Source organism: Ranitomeya variabilis, chromosome 1, assembly GCF_051348905.1.
Source record: "Ranitomeya variabilis isolate aRanVar5 chromosome 1, aRanVar5.hap1, whole genome shotgun sequence".
Taxonomy (NCBI): domain Eukaryota; kingdom Metazoa; phylum Chordata; class Amphibia; order Anura; family Dendrobatidae; genus Ranitomeya; species Ranitomeya variabilis.
In genome coordinates this window covers 187,577,123-187,599,399 of record NC_135232.1, presented here as the reverse complement: position 1 = coordinate 187,599,399, position 22,277 = coordinate 187,577,123, and the positions used below count along the sequence as shown (strand labels likewise).

At 42.7% G+C, this 22,277-nt stretch overlaps 1 protein-coding gene across 1 annotated transcript; it reads left to right on the top strand.

The window, feature by feature from the left end:
• Nucleotides 1-1,116: 1,116 nt before the first annotated feature.
• Nucleotides 1,117-21,630, top strand: LOC143793841 (uncharacterized). Its single transcript, XM_077280807.1, has 4 exons — nt 1,117-1,206; nt 20,159-20,294; nt 20,378-20,522; nt 20,608-21,630. Exons 3-4 carry the CDS (start codon nt 20,422-20,424, stop codon nt 21,377-21,379), a joined length of 873 nt encoding a protein of 290 aa, XP_077136922.1. The 5' UTR covers nt 1,117-1,206; nt 20,159-20,294; nt 20,378-20,421; the 3' UTR covers nt 21,380-21,630.
• The last annotated feature ends 647 nt before the right edge of the window (nt 21,631-22,277 follow it).

The window sequence follows — 22,277 nt, the reverse complement described above, 5'->3', positions numbered from 1 at the left end:
AACTTTTAACTCACTCATTTCCATGTTCAAGAGCTCAAAATGACAGAAGGATGAGGTTTGAATAATTAAATAGCTTTGCAGCTTAAATGCCTCTTCTTGAGTTCTCAGACACACAATCACAACAAAGCACTTGCGTCATATAATTTTTATAACCTTCACCTTCCTGCAACATTGTATATTTTATGTTATTCTGTTACATGTAGCTATATATAAAAAAATACGTGTTACAGTCCCCCACAGTTTAGCTAATGCATCTATCAGTGATATGTGTCAGGTACTTTTCTGTTTTCATGAAATCAATTGAGTGTTACGTACATTTTTCTTGAAATGTTTTTCTTCATTCGGTATGAAAACGTTAACGCTTCTTCCTTGCAATTAGTGCATAATGATGGTAAACACCACAATTTTAGTCCTGTGAACCAATCATCATGATGTTTAATGTATCTCTTCTTCCACTTTGCATTTGCATTCAGCTCTGAACACTAATGCAAATTAACTTTACCCACTGAGTCATTGTATTCCAGCTGATTAGAATTTTGCTGCTATGGATTCTAACATATTTTGCATTTTCTTTTATCTCCACCACAGCCTGATAATGTGTTGCTAGCTGAAAGCGCCTTTGGAACAGCAGTTTGAGTCCGAACACAGACTCTATCCTACAAGGGATAAATTAATGCAGATTTCAACAAATGCAAATGAGCTATCTCTTCTATAAAGAAAATTTGAAAAATTGAAAAGAGGGTAATTTTGCTCATTTTGAGTAGGAGGTATAATGTCTTTATAAAGTCATAATTAAAAGAAAAACAATTACATGGGTCTTATCTGGACCTTGCAGCTGTATATTTTTTTCTGAGCCTTTACAGGCTACATTCTAAGGTTATGACAAAACCATGGAAATAGCATCTTAAGAGGAGTCTTATTCCTTTTTACATGATTTGTTTGTAATAGTCAGCTCTGTTTTGTGTATATATAATTAGACAGTAAACTAAGCTTTGAAGGCAGATTTCCATTTGGTATGTGAGTCACGCAAACAGCAGTCTTTCATTCAGCAGCCAAAGACTGATCTTTTAAATGCCTCAACTCGCTAAGCATTCTTTGTAAACGCTGCGTGTTTCTAAAGGGTAGGGATAATATTGAAGCCATTGTTATTTTATGTTACTTTCCACACAGCTAACAAACATATAAAGGCGTCTTTGCAGAACTCAGGTAACAGAATTTTGTTTTTACTACTTTTCTTTTTCACGTTTGTTTGACTATTGCACTAGACCAGGATATAATGGTTAACGCCTTGTAGAATATGTAATAGTCAAACAATAGTTAATGGCTTCTGTATGAATCACAACTCATTTATCTTATGGCAGCATCAGTCAAAGCCTCTTGCCTGTATTCCCTTTCAAACTGCATGTGTTTTAATTTAAAAATGGCAACAAAGGAAGGAATTGAAGGAATGTGATCATATCCTCTGAAGCTGGCCTTCCTTCCATTAGCTGAATCGGCTTTAAAAAAAATGTGAAATACTTCATTTATAATGTGAACATGTATTATATCAGAATTTGCATGTTTCACGAGGTTGGTTTCCACCTATTGTTCTGAAAAATTCTCTTGTCTGTGTTATTTTCAGGAACCAGTTATATAACATATATGAAAACTATTGCAGTCTTGTGTTAGTGATTCTCACATCAGCCAAGGGCTTTCCAGATATCTATTTTTCATCCTTTTCATTCATGGTAATAGCTCTAAGGAAAAGTGCTCTGTCATGTGAACAATATAGAGTACCATTCTGATTTCATATTTTCCCTTACAATAATTCTCTAGATCATATTAAACCTTCATATTGTAATTAGAGATGATCGAAACGTTTTAAATTTGTAGACACCGGCATTGATAAATTTTCTCAAAAAATTTGATTTTCAGCAAATAAATTTACTATCTTAAATAATCTTGAATAATCTTAATAATTCAAAGTCTTTAATTTTTCTTAAAATATATGCATTTCACCTGAAGGTTTGTCAGGGCTAAATTAACTCTTTTTTGAGCTCTCCTCAATGTCCAAGTTACCGTAACCTATCTGGCTAGGTGACAATAGATGGCAACTGGAGGTAGATAACAGACTATTTAATAACACACTGCAGTGTCAGAATGGTTAGGCTACTTAAATTGTATGAACACTTCGACATCTTTCTCTTTTTGGTACAGGCATGCCTGGCTGGTTTTTAAACGCAAGTGGTGCAAACATAAGAAGCCATGTTTTTTTCACATGGGGTGGAGCAAAAATAATACTACCACAGTGTAGATGACATTATGAACAGGGGGTAGATATCTTGCTGATTCTAGTCCATCAGAATTGGGGGCAGTAAAATGATGTTTAGAAGACAGAGGACAGTCAGTTAGGTAAATAGTATGGCCAATATAATCATTGACATCAGCCATAAGTATGATTCATGCCTTATGCTCCATGCCGATTTATATTGTCCTCTATGGGAACTAACAAAGTGAAAAGTAAAAAATAAATATGAAAAAAAACAACTAATTTCAACTCATTCCATTTTCCCTCACTAAAAATAAAGATGTCATTTTTTTTAAATACACATATATGGTAGCACCGCATTCAGACAAGTCTGAATTAAATAAATTAAAGAACGCCAAAATTATGTTTTTTTGGTCTCTGCAGTTTCATAAAAAATGGTCTAATAAGCTATCAATATGCCTTATCCATTCCAAAATAATATCAATAAAAACGCTGTCTTTCCCTGCAAAAAATAAGCCGGCTCCATTGACCAAAAAATGAAAACGCTATGGATCTCAGAAAATAGCAATACAACCGAAAATATTTATTTTTGCATACTTCTAATTTTTTCATAACAAAAATAATAAAAACATGGACATGTTTGGTATTGCCATAATCATACGGATGAGCAGAATCATATTGTGAGATCATTTTTACCACAAAATGTACACCACAAAAATAATGGGGAAAAAAAATCTGAATTTATTGTTTTTCACAATTTTTCCCCACTTGGAACTTTTTTTTTTTCATTTTCCAGTACACTATGAGGTAAAATAAATGGTGTCAATCAAAAGTACAACTTGTCTACAAAAAACAAGACCTCATATGTCTATGTGGAGAGGAAAAAACAAAAACAAATAAGTGGAAATTGGCCACTTTGTGGAGAGGTTAATATTGTCAGGGCCGGCGTCAGCACCCGGCGTACCCGGGCAAGTGCCGGGGCCCTGGCGAGACGGGGGGGCCCATTTATGGTAGTACACACTGTCACTGTCTACATCCCTGCTGTGTGTGTACAGTGATCAAATCAAATCCCTCATCATCCCCGGCGCCCGGCGGCGCCTCGGCAGCAGGGGGCAGACAACAGAGCTCTGTCTGAGCCGTTTCGCTGGCGCCTGGCCTGTGCAATAGCAGCAATACTCACCTCCGCCAGCCCATCACCATGGATACACAATACAGAGAGAGTCACTTCCGGGCGGCGCAAGGTCATCTGTCCTGTTACTTCCGGTCGGCTCGTCTTCCTAAGAGCAAGAAGACAGAGCCACCATCCAGGACATGAGGACAGCCTGGTCTAGCAGTGCCAAGCAGGAGAAGACGGGCAGCAGCTGCAGTGAGTGAGGAGGTGCATGGTCGGTGCCCTCTCCTGTGTGTCCACAACGAGGGCGACGGGCCGGCGAAGGCTAGCAGCAGTGACTGTGAGTGAGTGACTCGTCTTCGGTGACGGTCCCCGACCCCAACGCTGCGCATTGCGGGGGCTGGGGGGGATGAATCGGAATGGGATGCAGGCAGCCTGCTGCTGACTGACTCTGAGCCTGGGTCTGCAGTGCTGCGTGACTGACCCTTTTACCAAATCTGATCTCAGCCAGTGTCACCCATTTTAGGTGTTGCCGTGGTTATACACTACGTCACGGGGCTGTGCTGTGTTGTGTTATATACTGCGTGGGCTGTGTGTTATATACTGCGTGGGCTGTGTGGGTTATATACTGCGTGCGTGGGCTGTGTGGGTTATATACTGCGTGCGTGGGCTGTGTGGGTTATATACTGCGTGCGTGGGCTGTATGGGTTATATACTGCGTGCGTGGGCTGTGTGGGTTATATACTGCGTGCGTGGGCTGTGTGTGTTAAAGGGGGGGGGGCCACTGAGACTCGTTCGCCCGGGGCCCTTAAAAACCTGGAGCCGGCCCTGAATATTGTGGTGTTGTAACAGTATTTACCACTATGAATTATTACAAATCTGAAGATAAAGACTTAAGCAGGAATAAGGTAATCTATTTACTCAAGTATAAGCTGACCTGAGTATAAGCCGACCCCCCTAATTTTGCCACAGAAAACTGGGAAAACTTAATGATTCGAGTACAAGCCTAGGGTGGAAAATGCAGCAGCTACTGGTAAATTTCAAAAATAAAAATAGATACCAATAAAAGTAAAATTAATTGAGACATCAGTAGTTTAAGTGTTTTTGAATATCCATTTTGAATCAAGAGCCCCATATAATGCTCCATACAGATTATGACGGGCCCCATAAGATGCTCCATATTAAAATATGCCCCATATAATGCTGCACAAATATTGATTATGACCCCATAAGATGCTCCATACAGACATTTGCCCCATATAATGCTATACAAATGCTGATTATGACCCCATAAGATGCTCCATAGACACATTTGCCCCGTATAATGCTCCACAAAAGCTGATTATGGCTCCATAAGATGCTCCATAGAGATATTTGCCCCATATAATGCTGCACATGGCCCCATAAGATGCCCCATACAGATATTTGCCCCATATAATGCTGTACATGGCCCCATACAGATATTTACCCCATACAATGCTGCACATGGCCCCATACAGATATTTGCCCCATATAATGCTGCACATGGCCCCATACAGATATTTGCCCCATATAATTCTGCACATAATAATAATCTTTATTTTTATATAGCGCTAACATATTACGCAGCGCTTTACAGTTTGCACACATTATCATCGCTGTCCCCAATGGGGCGCACAATCTAAATTCCTTATCAGTATGTCTTTGGAATGGCCCCATAAGATGCTCCATACAGACATTTGCACCATATGCTGTTGCTGTGATTAAAAAAAAGTCACATACTCACCTCTCGTCGCTCAGGCCCTCCGCGTTCCACTGACGGCCACCGCTTTGTCTTCAGCGTCCTCCGCACTGATGTTCAGGCAGAGGGCGGCATGCACACTAATCGTTTCTCCGCGCCCTCTGACCTGAATGTCACTGCAGAGGACTGGGAAGACGCAGCGGCGGCCGTCGGTGGAACGGGGAACAGGTGAATATCGTGCACTGCATTATACTCACCTGCTCCTGGCGTGGTGCAGTCCCTGGTTCTCCGGTGCCAGCAGCTTCTTCCTGTAGTGAGTGGTCACATGGTACCGCTCATTACAGTAATGAATATGTGGCTCCACCCCTATGGGAGTGGAGTCGGGTCCATATTCATTAATGTAATATGTGGTACCATGTGACCGCTCACTACAGGAAGAAGCTGCTGGCGCCGGGGAACCAGGGTAGTGCAGGGACCATGTCAGGAGAAGGTGAGTATTATTAGACAGCTGCCGCTCCCCCTCCCCTGCCGATCCCTGGGTATGACTCAAGTATAAGCCGAGAGAGGCAATTTCAGACTAAAAAAATGGGCTGAAATTCTCGGCTTATACTCGAATATATACGGTATGTCTATTTAGAGGAACGGAATATATAGTCACAGGAAATAGTCCTTCAAGAATAAATTGCAGGTGAGGTGATATAAAGGTAAATGTGTATAGGGAAGATAGGTGAGGTCCAGCCCCTAGAATACAAGATCCATGCTAAAACAAAGTTAGGAGGGTTAGATACTATTTGTGAGAAGTCTGTACTGTTAGGAAACTTTCTAGATTGACTATGAAGTATGGATGAGATAGAGGGAAGGAAAGGAGGGATGAATATTTGGAATGTAAGCTCATAGATAATAGAAGCAAAGTGGAAGAAGCATAAGAGAACTTTAGATAGTTTAGGAGAATCTAATTCAGTAGACTGGTATATAAGATGTGTGAATGTTCAAGTGTGCTTATGCTTATGCAGAAAGCAGGCCAAGAGGGAAGAAAGAAAGAGGATGACTAGAAAAATAGAAAGGGAAGGGGAAGTGGGCAGCGAAAGAGGAGGTGGGAGGAGAATGAAAAGAGGTGGGTGAGAAGAGGGAAGGGTGAAAAAGTATAGTCTGGGAGAAAGATGGAGAGGGGTGTAGAAAAGGGGAGAAGGGACAGGGTTAATAAACATATTAAATTTATTTATTTCAATGCATATAGATCAATGCGGTCGAGGCTGTGGTATGGGAATCCTCCAAACAGGGACAACCCCTGGAAAAGAAAATAAGGTGTTGTCAACCAGATAGTATGTATTAGGTTATGTTGGATGTACATTTACCATGGTCTAAGTTTGAACAACATAATATGCAGGTAATATATAATCAAGCAAACAACTAAGGAGAAAAAACCCTATTTATAGCCTAATGAGTAGGGCAGAAGGAGAAAGACAAACTTACCAAGGATCCAGCTGTGTCAAGGTGTGTGGTGTGTGTGGATGTCCAGATAGAGAGATACTTATATACTCTCAAGAAAATGGGCCAGGTGATGATGTCACGGGGAGGAGGCAGAGTCCCCCAAGGCCACAGGTATGTTTATCCAGGGAAGATGGGAGGAGATAAGGGGGCTTGAGTCACCAAGATGATTAAGCAATGAGAGGAGGAGATGTGGTGCAGCAATCCTCCTCATGCTTGTTAGCCAATCACCCCCTGACGAAGGATTAGCGTCCGAAACGCGCGTCGGGGTGCCCTGTATCTTGGTGGGACGGACTTGTTCAGGTATTACCATTGATTTCCCACATACCTTACCTTTCTGTGATATATCAATGCACGGCTTCTGAATGTGTGTATACGCACCTAGGCATATCCAGCTATATTGTGCACCTTATATGATATAATAATAATTATTTGTATGCCACGTTATCACCTTAATGGTGTATATCCTAATTTTTTTCACATTATATTAATTTTTGTTTTGTGAATGTTCTTTTTTATGCTCACTAATTTTTGCAGTATGGTATACCTATACACATTTGGTAATTTTTTACAAAGGTTTGCACCATTTTTTTCTGGTCACTGGATATACCATCATGGATATGTGATTACTTTTGTGTCCATATTCTGCTTGGCACTATGCACTTTTTTCTTTGCATGGTTGCACATATTTAATCTGTATTTCCTTGTTTTTATATGTATATTGGTGCATATTTGGATAGCTATATCTGTATTAGGTCAGTGCATGTCTCACGTTAAGGTTTATTTTAATTGTATACGGTCCGTCCTTAAAAAATATATACATATATATACAATTTTATTTATTTTTTATATATTCTCTGTTTCCAAGTACAGGCACTGTGTTAGTGCCATTGCCGTATATATTTAAATAAAGGCACCTTTTATACACTACTCTTGTCCTTATTGATAGTTTATTTCTATCCTTGGTTCTTTTTTGTTGTTGGTTGTTACTTATTCCGAGTGGTTTGCCACTCATTCTTGTGTATTAGTTGTATTCCACTCGTATATATTATTAGTAGTGTTGAGCGATACCGTCCGATACTTGAAAGTATCGGTATCGGAAAGTATCGGCCGATACCGGCAAAGTATCGGATCCAATCCGATACCGATACCTGATACCAATACAAGTCAATGGGACTCAAGTATCGGACGGTATCCCTGATGGTTCCCAGGGTCTGAAGGAGAGGAAACTCTCCTTCAGGCCCTGGGAACCATATTAATGTGTAAAAGAAAGAATTAAAATAAAAAATATTGCTATACTCACCTCTCCGACGCAGCCTGCACCTTACCGAGGGAAGCGGCAGCGTTCTTTGTTTAAAATTCGCGCTTTTCTTTCCTTTACTGAAGTCCCGGCTTGTGATTGGTCGCGTGCCGACCATGTGGCCGGGACGCAACCAATCACAACAAGCCGTGACGTAATTTCAGGTCCTTCAGGATTTTAAAATTACGTTCCGGCGTTGTGATTGGTTGCGTCGCAGTCACATGGGCAACGCAACCAATCACAGCAAGCCATGACGTAATTTCAGGTCCTTAAGGATTTTAAAATTACGTCCCGGCTTTGTGATTGGTTGCGTCGCAGTCACATGGGAGACGCAACCAATCACAAGCCGTGACGTCACGGGAGGCTGGACACGCGCGCATTTTAAAATGGGCGCGTGTCCAGCCTCCCGTGACGTCCCGGCTTGTGATTGGTTGCGTCGCGATCAACCAATCACAAGCCGGGAGGCTGGACACGCGCGCATTTTAAAATTTTAAAATGCGCGCGTGTCCAGCCTCCCGGCTTGTGATTGGTTGACCGCGCCGCAACCAATCACAAGCCGGGACGTCACGGGAGGCTGGACACGTGCCCATTTTAAAATGCGCGCGTGTCCAGCCTCCCGGCTTGTGATTGGTTGACCGCGCCGCAACCAATCACAAGCCGGGACGTCACGGGAGGCTGGACACGCGCCCATTTTAAAATGCGCGCGTGTCCAGCCTCCCGTGACGTCACGGCTTGTGATTGGTTGTGTCTCCCATGTGACTGCGACGCAACCAATCACAAAGCCGGGACGTAATTTTAAAATCCTGAAGGACCTGAAATTACGTCACGGCTTGCTGTGATTGGTTGCGTCCCGGCCACATGGTCGGCACGCGACCAATCACAAGCCGGGACTTCAGTAAAGGAAAGAAAAGCGCGAATTTTAAACAAAGAACGCTGCCGCTTCCCTCGGTAAGGTGCAGGCTGCGTCGGAGAGGTGAGTATAGCAATATTTTTTATTTTAATTCTTTCTTTTACACATTTTTACATTAATGTTGTTTCGATACCGATACCCGATACCACAAAAATATCAGATCTCGGTATCGGAATTCCGATACAGCAAGTATCAGCCGATACCCGATACTTGCAGTATCGGAATGCTCAACACTAATTATTAGTATATATTATTTTATATTATTATATTATTTTACTTTATGTATTTATATATGTGTATATATATATATATGTATATATATATATATTTTTAATGCCTGTGGGGTAAAAACTGTACACTTTTTTCAGTTGTTAGCCAATGGGTAAAGGAGTCATGGCAGAGGCATGGTCAAGAAGACCTAAATTAAAAAGCAGAGAACAGCACATGAAAAATTGGGTGGAACTTAAGATGCAAGAAAACTCATGAATGAGAGTGGAGAGTATGAAGTGAGTGAGCAGTAATGAAATGAAGGAGAGCAATAGAGGAAATTTGGTATAGTGTGATGTTGGTGGGAAATAAGTGAGTTATACCTAGGGTAAGTCATTAGAAAGGCGTGATATCAGAGGATGTAGACAAAGATTAGATGGAATAAAGAATAATATTGCGTTTATGGGAAACAAGAATTTCGGTATATATATATATAAAGTATATATATATATGTGTGTATATATATATATATATATATAAATATATATATATATATATATATATATATATATATATATATACATTGGATATATGTACTATTTTTATATAATTTGCACCTGAAAGGACAGCAAGTGCAAGTAAGGATTCATTAGACAGGTCATACAAGGTATGGCCTGAGTCACTGCACATAGCCTAGGGGTTCTTTTAGGGATGGGGAGGGAGGCAAATTTGTTAACAATAGTTAATATGTTAGTGATTCTTTAGTAGGACTCTATTGTACAACCAGTAATATGATGGGAAAGTATTCTCTATTTAGTTCCCTAGGGTGGATGGTATCTAATCTGTGAATCCACTGCATCTCTCATTGTTTAAAGGCCCCGTCTCACATAGCGATTTACCAACGATCACGACCAGCGATACGACCTGGCCGTGATCGTTGGTAAGTCGCTGTGTGGTCGCTGGGGAGCTGTCAAAAATACAGCTCTCTCCAGCGACCAACGATCAGGGGAACGACTTCGGCATCGTTGAAACTGTCTTCAACGATGCCGAAGTCCCCCTGCAGCACCCGGGTAACCAGGGTAAACATCGGGTTACTAAGTGCAGGGCCGCGCTTAGTAACCCGATGTTTACCCTGGTTACCAAAAAAACAAACAGTACATACTCGCCTTTCGGTGTCCGTCAGGTCCCTTGCCGTCTGCTTCCTGCTCTCACTGAGTGCCGCCGTACAGTGAGAGCAGAGCGCAGCGGTGACGTCAATGCTGTGCTGCGCTCTCACTGTACGGCGGCTCAGTCAGAGCAGGAAGCAGACGGCAAGGGACCTGACGGACACCGAAAGGCGAGTATGTACTGTTTGGTTTTTTTGGTAACCAGGGTAAACATCGGGTTACTAAGGGTTACCTGCGCTTAGTAACCCGATGTTTACCCTGGTTACCAGTGAAGACATCGCTGGATCGGTGTCACACACACCGATTCAGCGATGTCAGCGGGACCTCAACGACCAAAAAAAGGTCCAGGCCATTCTGACACGACCAGTGATCTCACAGCAGGGGCCTGATCGCTGGTACGTGTCACACATAGCGAGATCGCTACTGAGGTCGATGTTGCGTCACAAAACTTGTGACTCAGCAGCGATCTCGCTAGCGATCTCGCTATGTGAGACGGGGCCTTAAGGATGGTGACTGCATTCCCACCCTGTCTTGAAGATGGTAATCAGCCGATTGTATGAAATTTGAGTTCATGACATTCATGTTTCATGGTACTGAAGTGGGCAGGAATGGCGAGTTCTAATTGACCATTACTGTGGATTTGTGTTTTGAGATCCTGTCTTTGAATCTCATTGAACTGGCACGCACACAGCCAAGACCGCAAGGGCATTTGAACAAATAAACCAAGTGATCGGGGTTGCATATAAAGTGACACCGATATGAATATGAAATACTGACAATAAATCCTATCTGAAGCATCTCCAAGAGCTTTTAGGTGTGCAGTTCTTTCACTGTCTACTTTATAAAATTGTAAACCTGATACTTTTCCAAAACAAAAAACAGGACAAATAAACCATGTCCCAAAGGTGTGCTGTATCCTGTATTTGGGTGGCATGCACAAGTCTAATACTGGATTGCTACAACAAAGAAGCATTTTTAACCACATTCAAATTGTGCGAGGTAGACAGCTGAATTCAAATTTCTGTAAATTGGAGATTTTTTATTTATATTAAAAAAATGGCTTCCTTGCTATAACTCACAAGCCTAGGTTTCAAAATGCTTGCATTATTACTTTTAACATTATTGCAGTAGTACAGCACAACCTAATTTAAAGTGGTGGGCCGATACCTAAAATTCCCTTTATGAATTTCTAGCTTTACATTCTAAGCACTTTTATAATTAACTTTATAATACAACAATACCCTACACTTCTCCGTATCCTGCTAATCCCTAAATGTGTTTTTCTTTTACTTCACTTCCTGTGATGTTTTGTTTGAGAGGAGTCTGGCCATGTGCACATGTTCAGGATTTTTCGCGTTTTTTTTGCGGTTTTTTCGCTATAAAATCGCGATAAAAACGTGAAAAATGCTTACATATGGTTCCCAATCGTTTTTATGTATTCCGCAAAAATAGTGCAAACGTTGCGTTTTTTTCCGTGAAAAAAACGAATCGCGGAAAAAAAAGCAACATGTTCATTAATTTTGCGGAATCGCTGATTTCCCACACACATAGACTTGCATTGAAACGCTAGAAATCCGCAAACATATAAAAATTTGCGGATTTCTAGCATTATTTTTGTGGTAAAACAGGAAGTGACAACACAATGTCCATCCCATAATGGCAATCCCATAATGCCATGCATGCGCATCCCATAATCCAGGAAGCGGAAACTCCCACATTCCCGTCTTCCTGTTTATAGCTGCCGGCATGGAGTGCTACGATCGCATGAGCCTGGATGTGGTGCAGATGATAAGTGTGGTAAGTGTGTGTGTGTCTGTGTATATACTGTATATATGTGTGTGTGTCTGTGTATGTGTATATATGCGTGTGTGTCTGTGTATATATGTGTGTGCGTGTGTTCGGACATTGGCCGATGAGACTACAACCATCGGCCTTTGTCTGTTCCCTCCAAGTCGTTGCAGCAAGCTCAGCTCGATGGGAGCAGTATTTCCCATCGAACTGTCCCTGCTGTTATTTACTTTAATGTTATTGTAGCCCCCACCCCCTAAATATCCAAATAAAATGTCCCAAGAATTTCCCCCACAAAATGTCCCCAAAAATAATTGTCATTGGTGACCAGTGGTTACGGGCCCATTCCCCCTAAACAATACAATTATTCACCCCCACACAAAATTATCATTGGTGGCCAGTGTGTAATAATTAACATTGGTGGCCAGTGGTAAATTAATTTATTAAATATTTGTTATAGTCCCTTTAATTCATTAACATTGGTGGCCAGTGTTTCATAATCAACATTGGTGGCCAGTGGAAATAATATATAAATCAATTATGTCTATGTCCCCATTAAATTTCATTTTCATTGGTGGGCAGTGGAAAACAAAAACAAAATTGTTTACACTTTCCATAATATTCCTTTTCATTGGTGGCCAGTGGTTACCTGTGGAAATAAATTATAAATACCTGTGCCCGGCGATCGCCACCTAAAATAAATTAAAAAAAACAAACCCATACTCACCTAAACGCCCAATTCCACGAATCCCTCGTCAGAAAAAAAGTAAAAAAACAAACCACAAAGTATACCTACCCTCCGCAGCATCCAATTAAATGAGTGTCCCACGAGGATCTTGAGTTTAGAGCAGCCACATAACTTGTGACCGCTCTAAACCGCGGCCGCCGATACAATGAACGGGATCGTAAAGCGATCCCGTTCACTGTATACCGAGTTCTCCCGAAGGCAGCTCGCGCTGTTCGGGTGAACTCGTTCGGTAGTCACTGCGGCTGCGCGGACTCTCCGGCTGACCGGAGATGAACTCTGGAGCGTGGGAAATTTTTTCTCATGCTATCTGTTCATCTCCGTTCAGCCGCTGAGGCTGCGCAGAGATGATACATATCATCTGCAGTAATGTTTACAAGTGGACAGGTGCAGTAGCACCGGTTCCATTGTAAACCAATTCTTTTTTTAACCCTTGGATTACCAGTTTAATAAAATGTGGTCTAAAACTAGGTGTTTTTATTTCATTAAAATTTTTACATCATTTGTGTCAGTCTTTATTAACCCTTTGTATGTCCAAGGGTTAACAATGGATAGGTGTCTTATTGACGCCTCTCCATTATTAATCTGGCTTAATGTCACCTTACAATAGCAAGGTGACATTAACCCTTCATTACCCCATATCCCACAGCTACACGGGAGTGGGAAGAGAGTGGCCAAGTGCCAGAATAGGAGCATCTTACAGATGTGCCTTTTCTGGGGTGGCTGGGGGCAGATGTTTGTAGCCAGGGGGGGCCAATAACCATGGACCCTCTCTAGGCTATTAATATCTGCCCTCAGTCACTGGCTTTACCACTCTGGCGGAGAAAACTGCGCGGGAGCCCATGCCATTTTTTCCCGTGATTTAACCTTTTAGTTTAATAGCTTTAGCGCCCAAATTTGGCATGTACTCATTATAAACATTAGTGCTGTGGAATGTGGCCCCCCAAAAAATATGACATGGTTTACTGTATGTTATTCCATATAAGAGAAGAGAGGAGATATAAAAAGCCGGGAATTTAATAACAGGCATTTCTGCAATCTAGCGCTGTATGCAATAGTAAAATATATATATATATATATATACACACTAGATGGTGACCCGATATACGTGGTATATCGCACAGCCCACGTAGTATGTCGCACAGCCCACATAGTATATCGCGCAGGCCACATAGTATATAGCACTGCCCATGTAGTATATTGCCCAGCCACGTATATAGCACAGCCCATGTAGTGTATTGGCGAGCCACGTATATAGCACAGGCCACGTAGTATATAGCCCAACCACGTATATAGCACAGCCCATGTAGTATATTGCCCAGGCACGTATATAGCACAGCCCATGTAGTATATTGCCCAGGCACGTATATAGCACAGCCCATGTAGTATATTGGCGAGCCACGTATATAGCACAGGCCACGTAGTATATAGCCCAACCACGTATATAGCACAGCCCATGTAGTATATTGCCCAGCCACTTACAGTATATAGCACAGCCCATGTAGTATATAGCACAGGCCACGTATACAGCACAGCCCATGTAGTATATTGCCCAGCCACTTATATAGCACAGCCCATGTAGTATATAGCACAGTGTTGTGAACTATATTTGTTGGCTCCCTCTTGTGGTCACTAGAGGTATGGCACTTGGATTATCCTTCCCCAGGTTGGTACCCACCTGGTTCGTTAGGCCTTGGGTGTTCCTATTTAGACTTCCTGGAAACTCAGTCTAGTGCCTGGAATCGATGTAATCAGTCTATGTCTGTTTTCCTCCTGACTCCTGGTCCCTGAGTTTTGCAAGATAAGCTAAGTTCTGCTTTCTTATTTTTGTCCTTTTGCATTTGTTCTTATTTTGTTCCAGCTTGTTCAAAATGTGATTTCTGTTTTTGCTGAAAGCTCTAGGGGGCTGATATTCTCCCCCCACACCGTTAGTCGGTGCGGGGGTTCTTGGATCTTCAGCGTGGATATTTTTATAGGGTTTTTTGCTGACCGCATAAGTCCTCTTCCTATTTTCTGCTATTAATTAGTGGGCCTCTCTTTGCTAAATCTAGTTCATTCTTACGTTTGTCTTTTCTTCTTACCTCACCGTTATTATTTGTTGGGGGCTTGTATAATAACTTTGGGGTCTTTTCTCTGGAGGCAAGTGAGGTCTTATTTTCTCTGAAAGGGTTAGTTAGTTCTCCGGCTGGTGCGAGACGTCTAGAATCAACGTAGGTACGTTCCCCGGCTACTTCTAGTTGTTGTGCCAGGATCAGATATGCGGTCAGCCAAGTTACCACTCCCCTATGAGCTGGTTTTTGTGTTTGTGGACTTAGCTGGAACTCCTGAGATCCTCTACCACTAGGATCATAACAGTATTCCAGGCCAAAAAGAGAATATTTAATGCATTGCTGAAGCGGGATTAAAAGAAAAAAAAGTTCTGAGTTTTTTTTTCTCCTTCCCCTTTTTCTCTGAGTGGCTTGAAGCCCTGCTGCAGACATGAATGTTCAGACTCTGATTACTAGTGTGGATCAGCTTGCTGCACGAGTGCAGGGCATTCAGGATTTTGTTACTTGTAGTCCTATGTCAGAGCCTAAGATACCTATTCCTGAGCTGTTCTCTGGAGATCGATTTAAATTTAGGAATTTTAGGAATAATTGTAAATTGTTTCTATCTTTGAGACCTCGTTCGTCTGGAGACTCAGCTCAGCAAGTTAAAATTGTTATCTCCTTCTTGCGTGGCGACCCTCAGGATTGGGCCTTCTCATTGGTGCCAGGAGATCCTGCATTGGCAAATATTGATGCGTTTTTTCTGGCGCTCGGATTGCTTTATGAGGAGCCTAATCTTGAAATTCAGGCAGAAAAAGCATTGCTGGCTATCTCTCAGGGCCAGGATGAAGCTGAAGTGTATTGCCAAAAATTTCGGAAATGGTCCGTGCTTACTCAATGGAATGAGTGTGCTCTGGCCGCAAATTTCAGAGATGGCCTTTCTGAGGCCATTAAGAATGTGATGGTGGGGTTTTCCATCCCTACAAGTCTGAATGATTCTATGACTCTTGCCATTCAGATTGATCGGTGTTTGCGGGAGCGCAAATCTGCTAATTCTCTGGCAGTGTTGTCCGAACTGACACCTGACTCAATGCAATGTGATAGAATTCAGACTAAAACTGAACGACAAAATCATAGACGTCAGAATGGGTTGTGTTTTTACTGCGGTGACTCTACACATGTTATCTCAGCATGCTCTAAACGCCTAACAAAGTTTGTTAGTCCTGTCGCCATTGGTAATTTGCAGCCTAAGTTTATTTTGTCTGTGACTTTAATTTGCTCATTGTCTTCCTACCCTGTTATGGCATTTGTGGATTCTGGTGCTGCCCTGAGTCTTATGGACTTGTCGTTTGCCAAGCGCTGTGGTTTTGTCCTGGAGCCTTTGGAAAATCCTATTCCTCTTAGAGGAATTGATGCTACGCCATTGGCGGAGAATAAACCGCAGTATTGGACACAAGTGACCATGTGCATGACTCCTGAACATCGGGAGGTGATTCGTTTTCTTGTTCTGCATAATATGCATGATTTGGTCGTTTTGGGTCTGCCATGGTTACAGACCCATAATCCAGTTTTGGATTGGAAGGCTATGTCTGTGTCAAGTTGGGGTTGTCAGGGAATTCATTGCGATTCCCCGCCGGTCTCTATTGCCTCTTCTACTCCTTCTGAAGTTCCGGAGTATTTATTGGACTATCAGGATGTATTCAGTGAGTCCAGGTCCAGTGCCCTTCCTCCTCATAGGGACTGTGACTGCGCTATAGATTTGATTCCTGGTAGTAAATTTCCTAAGGGATGATTATTTAATCTATCTGTACCTGAGCATGCCGCAATGCGTTCTTATATAAAGGAGTCTTTGGAAAAGGGACATATTCGTCCATCTTCTTCCCCTCTTGGTGCGGGATTCTTTTTTGTGGCCAAGAAAGACGGGTCTTTGAGACCTTGTATTGACTATCGCTTCTGAATAATATCACTGTCAAATTTCAGTATCCTTTGCCACTATTGTCAGACTTGTTTGCTCGGATTAAGGGATCCAGTTGGTTCACCAAGATAGATCTTCGTGGTGCATACAACCATGTGCGCATTAAGCAGGGAGATGAATGGAAAACTGCGTTCAATACGCCCGAAGGTCATTTTGAGTACTTGGTGATGCCTTTTGGGCTCTCTAATGCTCCTTCAGTGTTTCAGTCCTTTATGCATGACATCTTCCGGAAGTATCTAGATAAATTTATGATTGTTTATCTGGATGATATTCTGTTTTTTTCTGATGATTGGGATTCTCATGTAAAGCAGGTCAGGATGGTGTTTCAGGTTTTGCGTGATAATGCTTTGTTTGTGAAGGGCTCAAAGTGTCTCTTTGGAGTGCAGAAGGTTTCCTTCTTGGGTTTTATTTTCTCCCTTTCTACTGTGGAGATGGACCCAGTCAAGGTCCGAGCTATTCATGATTGGACTCAACCCACGTCTGTTAAGAGTCTTCAGAAGTTCTTGGGTTTTGCTAATTTCTACCGTCGTTTTATTGCTAATTTTTCTAGCGTTGTTAAACCTTTGACGGATATGACCAAGAAAGGTTCTGATGTTGCTAATTGGGCTCCTGCAGCCGTGGAGGCTTTTCGGGAGCTGAAGCGCCGGTTTACTTCGGCGCCTGTTTTGTGCCAGCCTGATGTCTCACTTCCCTTTCAGGTTGAAGTGGATGCTTCTGAGATCGGTGCCAGAGCTGTTTTGTCGCAGAAAGGCCCTGGTTGCTCTGTGATGAGACCATGTGCTTTTTTCTCTAGGAAATTTTCGCCTGCTGAGCGGAACTATGATGTTGGTAATCGGGAGTTATTGGCCATGAAGTGGGCATTTGAGGAGTGGCGTCATTGGCTCAAGGGAGCTAAGCATCGTGTGGTGGTCTTGACTGATCAAAAAAATCTGATGTATCTCGAGTCTGCTAAGCGCCTAAATCCTAGACAGGCTCGTTGGTCGTTGTTTTTCTCCCGTTTTGACTTTGTGGTCTCGTACCTGCCTGGTTCAAAGAATGTGAAGGCTGATGCTCTTTCTAGGAGCTTTGTGCCTGACTCTCCCGGCGTCTCAGAGCCAGCTGGTATTCTTAAAGAGGGAGTAATCTTGTCGGCCATTTCTCCTGATTTGCGACGTGTGTTGCAGAGATTTCAGGCTGGTAGACCTGACCCTTGCCCACCTGATAGATTGTTTGTTCCTGATAAATGGACCAGCAGAGTTATCTCTGAGGTTCATTCCTCGGTGCTGGCAGGGCATCCTGGGATTTTTGGTACCAGAGATTTGGTGGCTAGGTCCTTTTGGTGGCCTTCCCTGTCGCGGGATGTGCATTCTTTTGTGCAGTCCTGTGGGATTTGTGCTCGGGCTAAGCCTTGCTGTTCTCGTGCCAGTGGGTTGCTTTTGCCCTTGCCCGTCCCGAAGAGGCCTTGGACGCACATTTCCATGGATTTCATTTCAGATCTTCCGGTGTCTCAAGGAATGTCTGTCATCTGGGTGGTGTGTGATCGTTTTTCCAAGATGGTCCATTTGGTGCCCTTGCCTAAGTTGCCTTCCTCTTCCGATCTGGTTCCTTTGTTCTTTCAGATTGTGGTTCGTTTGCACGGCATTCCTGAGAATATCGTGTCTGACAGAGGATCCCAGTTTGTGTCCAGATTCTGGCGATCTTTTTGTGCTAAGATGGGCATTGATTTGTCATTTTCATCTGCCTTTCATCCTCAGACTAATGGCCAAACGGAGCGAACTAATCAGACGCTGGAGGCTTATTTGAGATGTTTTGTTTCTGCGGATCAGGATGATTGGGTGACCTTCTTGCCATTGGCTGAGTTTGCCTTCAATAATCGGGCTAGTTCCGCTACTTTGGTTTCGCCATTTTTATGCAACTCTGGTTTTCATCCGCATTTTTCCTCGGGTCATGTTGAACCTTCTGACTGTCCTGGGGTGGATTCCGTGGTGGATAGGTTGCAGCGGATTTGGAATCATGTGGTGGACAACTTAAAGTTGTCACAGGAGAAGGCTCAGCGTTTTGCCAACCGCTGCCGCGGTGTGGGTCCCCGACTTCATGTTGGGGATTTGGTTTGGTTGTCTTCTCGGTTTGTCCCTCTGAATGTTTCCTCTCCTAAGTTTAAGCCTCGCTTTATTGGTCCTTATAAAATTTTGGAAGTCCTTAATCCGGTGTCTTTTCGTTTGGATCTTCCTGTGTTGTTTGCCATTCACAATGTGTTCCATAGGTCTTTGTTGCGGCGGTACGTTGTGCCTATGGTTCCTGCTGTTGAGCCTCCTGCTCCGGTGTTGGTTGAGGGCGAGTTGGAGTACATGGTGGAGAAGATCTTAGATTCTCGTCTCTCTAGACGGAGGCTTCAGTATCTGGTCAAATGGAAGGGCTATGGTCAGGAGGATAATTCCTGGGTGGCCGCCTCTGATGTTCATGCGGCCAATTTGGTTCGTGCCTTTCACGCTGCTCATCCTGATCGCCCTGGTGGTCTTGGTGAGGGTTCGGTGACCCCTCCTTAAAGGGGGGGTACTGTTGTGAACTATATTTGTTGGCTCCCTCTTGTGGTCATTAGCGGTATGGCACTTGGATTATCCTTCCCCAGGTTGGTACCCACCTGGTTCCTGGTTCGTTAGGCCTTGGGTGTTCCTATTTAGACTTCCTGGAAACTCAGTCTAGTGCCTGGAATCGATGTAATCAGTCTATGTCTGTTTTCCTCCTGACTCCTGGTCCCTGAGTTTTGCAAGATAAGCTAAGTTCTGCTTTCTTATTTTTGTCCTTTTGCATTTGTTCTTATTTTGTTCCAGCTTGTTGGAAGCTCTAGGGGGCTGATATTCTCCCCCCACACCGTTAGTCGGTGCGGGGGTTCTTGGATCTTCAGCGTGGATATTTTTATAGGGTTTTTTGCTGACCGCATAAGTCCTCTTCCTATTTTCTGCTATTAATTAGTGGGCCTCTCTTTGCTAAATCTAGTTCATTCTTACGTTTGTCTTTTCTTCTTACCTCACCGTTATTATTTGTTGGGGGCTTGTATAATAACTTTGGGGTCTTTTCTCTGGAGGCAAGTGAGGTCTTATTTTCTCTGAAAGGGTTAGTTAGTTCTCCAGCTGGTGCGAGACGTCTAGAATCAACGTAGGTACGTTCCCCGGCTACTTCTAGTTGTTGTGCCAGGATCAGATATGCGGTCAGCCAAGTTACCACTCCCCGATGAGCTGGTTTTTGTGTTTGCGGACTTAGCTGGAACTCCTGAGATCCTCTACCACTAGGATCATAACAGCACAGGCCACATAGTATTTAGCCCAGCCACGTAGTAGCACGGTGAAAAATTTTGTGCGCAACGACCCAAAAAACCTTCACTTAAATGTATTTTCTTGCACACAGTCTTTGTGCAACTGTAGATAACCGTATATTTCTGTTCGTCCACTATAAATTTTAATACAGATTTTCCCTTGTAATCTGTTATTTTTCAGATTGAAAAACACCCGGAGGTCTGGGACCGGTCACATGAGAATTACAAGGGGTCAAAGCGTGATGCCTGGCCCAAGATTGTAACAACTCTATTTCCAGAGTGGCCGAATCTACCTAAACAGTGGCAAACAACAATTTGTAAGTATTGATTTTATAAATTATTTAGAAAAAGTAAGAAAATGGGATTTGTAATGTTTTATTTTTAAATTCTTTCATTTCAGTGGGCGATGTGAGGAAGAGATGGCGGTCAGTGACAGATCGATTCATGAAATCCCTCAAGACTCCGAGTGGCAGCTCGCCGCCAAGGAAGAGGGTGCCATATGCAGACCAGCTGCAGTTTATATTGGGAAGCCGGAGTTTGAGGAGGTAGTTTATATATAAAAATTGTTTAGCTTGACGTAATGATTGAAAATTGTATTTTTTTAACATTGTTTTTTTCTTTGGTCTGCAGAACTGAAAGCAACGTCTGTGCCCAAACACCTCTGGACCTTGAAGGTAACACCACGGAGGACAATATTGGAGAGGAAGTAGAAGAATGCAGGATGGGCAGCCAAGATTCTCCGGGGAACATGTCTTTGTCCGGAAGGTCACAAGAGCTTACCGATACCTTTGGAGAACGTGACATAGCACCTCGTGCGGGAGAAGTTTTGGACTCTAACACTGCTTCTACTTCCTCGGACTCTGCAGCCAACTCTGGTGGTGGTGTGTCGAGGCACATGGGGATGGGGGCTGCTTCTGCCCGTCCCGTGGCTTTGAGAAGGGCGGCACCAAAGAAGTCAAAACAAGCTCAAGTTATTGAAAACTTAACAAGCCGTACGCTCAATCTGCTAGACAATTCGGCAAAGCAAGATGAGCAAGACAAATTTGGGCCACTTTTGGCAGACCGTCTTAGAACACTGCCACGGGACAAGCAGCAAATGTACATGACAGCAGCCAATTGTCTGTTAACGGCAATTGATGGCACATCCACCCTACCCCCAGCTCAACAAATTATGATGGGTATTTTTAATATTTTTAATAACCCCATTGTGCCTCCACCACCACCACCAGCAGCCGCACCGCAGCATTATGGGCAGGTGGCAACATACAGGGCCGACCAAGTAGAGGCCTACAGTTATGGCCATACACCTGGACCTACAGCAACTGGCCATCGTACCAGTACACCCAATACCAGTCTCTCCTCCCAACATGACTTATTTACGGGTTATGGATATCAACCGTAATATCACAATTTTTGAGATTTGACGTCTCCTCCTTTTTGAGTAGAGATGGGAGTGTAGACAATGTTTTACTGTGATGAGAGTTCCAGACCAAATGTGAATAAGTTATTTAATATTTTTTTTAAAAATGTAAGTTTATTGAAAAAAAATTTTTGTAATTGATTTTTTGATATTACATCAGCTAATGTATCTTCCTTTAATAATCTTCACAACATTTTCTTTTATGTAATAAAATTATTTTTTAATTTAATAAAAAAAAGTTTAGTTATACTACTTTGTGAGTTTGAATGATTAGAAAATGTGAAGAGCGGATAATGTGATCTGATGAAGCAACATTAAAAAAAACACAAAACATGGAAACGATAATTATTAAATTCATATTTTGTATTTATTAACGATTATTTGCTTTCATATTGATGATTAAAAAGGGGCCTTGGTAGATAGGAAATAGGCTTCGCTAGATAGGGATTAGGCCTCGCATTTTCTCTGGTGTTATCATCTCAGCCGTACAGACTGGTTCCTTATTTGTATGGGTTTTGCCATCATATGTTCTCTGCTGTTATCTCTGACGTCCTGGCTTGGGCCTTGATTCGGTTTAGGCATCCGATCTTCTCAGCAGTTCAGGCTGATCAACACCGGCACAAGAGTATTGCCAGTGCACGGCACCTTCAGGACTCATGAAGTAGTCTGCGAAGGTTTCTCTCACATGCACACCCGAGTTACATTGTCCTCCTTGACCAAAGTTGTCCACTGCAACTAATTCCGACACCTGTGGCTCCTCAACTATCTCTGTACTGTATTCACGAGCATAGTTGTGGAGCACACAGCATGCCTTTATCACAGTGTCCACGGTCTCCGGATGTAACTGGATGGCAGTGTGAAAAATCCTCCACCGACTACA

Coding starts and splice junctions, on each gene's coding strand:
- LOC143793841 (XM_077280807.1), top strand. CDS start 20,422: ATGAAATCCCTCAAGACTCCGAGTGGCAGCTCGCCGCCAAGGAAGAGG. Junction 20,523..20,607: donor GGAAGCCGGAGTTTGAGGAG/GTAGTTTATATA, acceptor TTTGGTCTGCAG/AACTGAAAGCAACGTCTGTG.